Raw genomic sequence first — 3516 nt, 5'->3', positions numbered from 1 at the left:
GCACGTAAAGTAATTAATGTTGGACATAACCTAATGAATCCATTTAAAAAAGACAAGACCGACTCGTAGATTGCTTAACGTAATGGTTTTCATCAGTAAATGCATTGAGAATGTTCATACGTCATATCTAATCCTAATCCACGAGTCAATTTGATAAGGTAATGTGATGACGTATTCCAGTCCTTGTTCAAATATCAACCTCTTTAATGACATCCCTTTTCGGCCCATGCGTCCGGCTCCATGATATTCGCAACCCTAATTCCTCATCATCTTTGGTAAAAACCCTTTGAGAAACCAAAAAACTTTTTATCGAGTAATAGCATCTAGTCCGATACGCTTATCCTTAAGTGTCACATTGTACCTATCTACTATGATTGCATATATATTATAAAAATTTGATAAATACAGTTATTTTAGATAAAATTCGTATCAAATTCTCAAAGAACTTACATAAGATTCTATTTTTGAACGACCATCAAAATTTTATTCATAGCACTAGCAAGATACTCCACCAACTCCACCCGTACAATAAGAAATTACAACTACATACCCCCCTCCCCAAGTTCCGCTTAATTACACTCGTAATTATGATTATACATTAAACGCACACCACCTTTCTCACGTTAAATCCGACCATTTAGACCAATTTCCCCCCCACAAATAGCTTAAAGTCTTTACCTCAGTGATCACACTCCTTAAACTAGACGGTTTTCTTTCAAACATCAAATGATACATTAAAACTTACATACGATTCTAAGATAATTATATTATAACAAATATTAAATGTAATGTTTAAAACTTGTAACATTCTTAAAAAAGCATAAAAAAACATTGGGCTGACTTAGCATAAAATATTAAAAAAGATAAAGCCTATGGATATGTTGCCAGCTGTCCTTTTCTAGTTTTCTCTCTCTAAAAATATTATAAAACCATTCCCTTTTCCATTTCAACCCCAAAACATCTTCACCTAAAAAAGTCAACTCCTTGGTTTCTCTCTCTAAAACATACCAACAAGAGTCAACCCATGGATGTTGACTGGGATTTACATGCAGTGGTCAGACCCTTTTGTCCCACCACTTCTTCATCCTCTTCCACCGCCGCCGCCGCCACCACCACCACAACAATCACAGCCACCACCGCCGCCGGAGCATCTTTTTCATGGTCAAAAAATGAAAATATTATTGGGGTTGACTTTTTCCCAAATCCATTACCAACAAGAAATTATAATAGTATTGATTCTATTCAACATTGTTTGAATGCTCTAAACAAACCCATAGAGTTTCCAAAGTTACAAAAACCACCTCAATATTCACAAAATTTGCCATTCTCACCCCTTTCTGTTATTGGAGGCTTACAAGATCCACCTCTCATGAACCACCATCATCCAAAACAATTTCTGGGAAAACAACAGTCTTTTGGTGTGTCTAGATGTACAACTTCTAATGCACAAAGTGCAAGGTCCAAAAAAAGGTATAATAAATTAATAAGTAGTAAAAATATCATTTCTATATTCTTTTTTCTTTCTGGGTTTTTGTTATAAACATTTAATTTATTTATTAAAAATGTTTTTAATTAATTAATTAAAGTATTTTAATTAATATATTTGATTTATTATTTTACAGAAAGAATCAAATGAAAATGAAAAAGAAAAAGGTTTGTCAAGTGCCTGCCGATAAACTATCATCTGATGTATGGTCATGGAGAAAATATGGCCAAAAACCCATTAAAGGATCTCCATACCCAAGGTTTGTAATTTCATACATTTTATTTATTTTTAATTGAAAGATTATATTATGTTGTTTAATAAAAGGTCAAAATGTATAGTTTTTTTCATTTATCACACTATGTTATAAATCATTATTATTTTATAATACAGAGACGATAAATTAATATCTAGACTTTAACAGAAGTCAATACATGGTATATAATATTTAATAGGGAGAGAGGTTGGTGAAACCAGTATTAGTTGACATAAAAAACTAAAATTATAACACGTGTCCTATGTTATTATTTATTTACTGGTCTAGTAAATAAAAAAATTAATGATTGTTAAGAATATCTTAAATTTTTTTTCTTCGCTTAATAATATATATATTTTTTTATTGTTGATGAATAGAGGATACTACAAATGTAGCACATTAAAAGAGTGTATGGCCCGAAAACAAGTGGAGCGAAACAGATCCGACCCGAATATGTTCATCGTCACTTACACCGGCGAACACAACCACCAGGCTCCATCTTACCGGAACTCTTCAGCCGGAAGTGCCCGAACCAAAGCCACCTCATCTCCGGCGACCAGTCACCAGTCTCCGGCGGTTTCTCCGGCGACCGAAAAGACCACCGAAGACAACGACACCGAAGACGACACCTTTGATTCCAAAATTGATGATGACTTTTTTGAAGGGTTGGATGAACTTGAAAGTCCGGTGACCGGAGGTGTTTTTCCGGTGGCCTGAGGAAGTTGACTTTTTTATATGACGTAATCATGATGGAAGATGTGCGTCACTTGTTGCTGACTTTTGATAGTTTGTTTTTTTTTACTTTTTTAGGATGAGAGAGAAAATAGAGTAAAAATAGAAAGAAAAAAAAGAATGTTGTCCCTTGTGAATTAAAAGTTGTACATGAAAGACAATTTTTATTTTTTTTTAATAAAGACAACTTTCTTTAAACCGCTAGCGAGATTGATCCAGGAGCATCCAGTTCATTAAGTCAGTCTGGGTCGGCCCTAATGTCTTTTTTTATATATAAATATGATTTTTAGGTCTTTTGTTTAAGGAATTTTTGATTGATTTTAATCGAATAGAACTTTGTTCTTAGAACATTCGGTTCGGTTTATGGTATTTGTTAATCATGAGTCTCTCGAGTCATTGATCACTTCCAAAACTTTTGCAGAGATGTTAGGAAAAAACGCAAACCCTGAAGAAAAAGCTAGATTTAGAAAAAACTGACACTGATCATGTCATATATGAAATGCTAATAAAACGAGAGTGGTTATTATCCAAAGTTACTAAAAAGACTTAATGTTGTTCAAAGTTTTGTTTATGTTCATCGTTTTGTTTTCAAAGATGACTTTATATTTTAATTTCCAAATACACAAACAAGCCATGAGGACCTGTTAAAATGTCTTTTTCTTCCGATGTCCAAGATTGCTAGACTCGTGCACCATAAGAAGGTTCCACGACGAGAAAGCAATGATTGAGAGAACTTGCTTATGAATTGCCAAATCAAAGTGACATGATGACACGAGACTTAGAGATGCTTGCTCGATTCTTCTTCTCCGTGTAACTTACTAACCACTTGGCCTACATTCAATTTTCTTTGGTTAAGCAAACGGGTATCAAACTCCTTTGTGGGATGAGGAATATTGTCCAATAACAATGAACTTGTGTACATAGTAGAAGAGTATAATTCCCCATTATAATAGAAGAGTCTTGAACAAAAAGATTTTGATTGATTCCTTTATTCAAGAAGCATGTATTATAATATTATATAACTTCTTTTATCTATATCATAGTT

General features: G+C 33.4%; 1 protein-coding gene across 1 annotated transcript; it reads left to right on the top strand.

Annotated features, from left to right (window-relative positions):
* Positions 1-908: 908 nt before the first annotated feature.
* Positions 909-2476, top strand: LOC143577173 (putative WRKY transcription factor 29). Its single transcript, XM_077061084.1, has 3 exons — positions 909-1470; positions 1623-1745; positions 2117-2476. Exons 1-3 carry the CDS (start codon positions 1025-1027, stop codon positions 2454-2456), a joined length of 909 nt encoding a protein of 302 aa, XP_076917199.1. The 5' UTR covers positions 909-1024; the 3' UTR covers positions 2457-2476.
* The last annotated feature ends 1040 nt before the right edge of the window (positions 2477-3516 follow it).

This window comes from Bidens hawaiensis, unplaced genomic scaffold (assembly GCF_021521415.1).
Source record: "Bidens hawaiensis isolate Kalapana, Puna unplaced genomic scaffold, B.hawaiensis_p1.1 tig00028477_1, whole genome shotgun sequence".
NCBI lineage: Eukaryota > Viridiplantae > Streptophyta > Magnoliopsida > Asterales > Asteraceae > Bidens > Bidens hawaiensis.
This window is presented reverse-complemented; position numbering and strand designations above follow the sequence as displayed.

Excerpts from the sequence above, each read along its gene's own strand:
- LOC143577173 (XM_077061084.1), top strand. The coding sequence starts at position 1,025 with ATGGATGTTGACTGGGATTTACATGCAGTGGTCAGACCCTTTTGTCCC. Across the intron at positions 1,471-1,622 it reads AGTGCAAGGTCCAAAAAAAG|AAAGAATCAAATGAAAATGA; the intron begins GTATAATAAATT and ends ATTATTTTACAG. Across the intron at positions 1,746-2,116 it reads AAAGGATCTCCATACCCAAG|AGGATACTACAAATGTAGCA; the intron begins GTTTGTAATTTC and ends GTTGATGAATAG.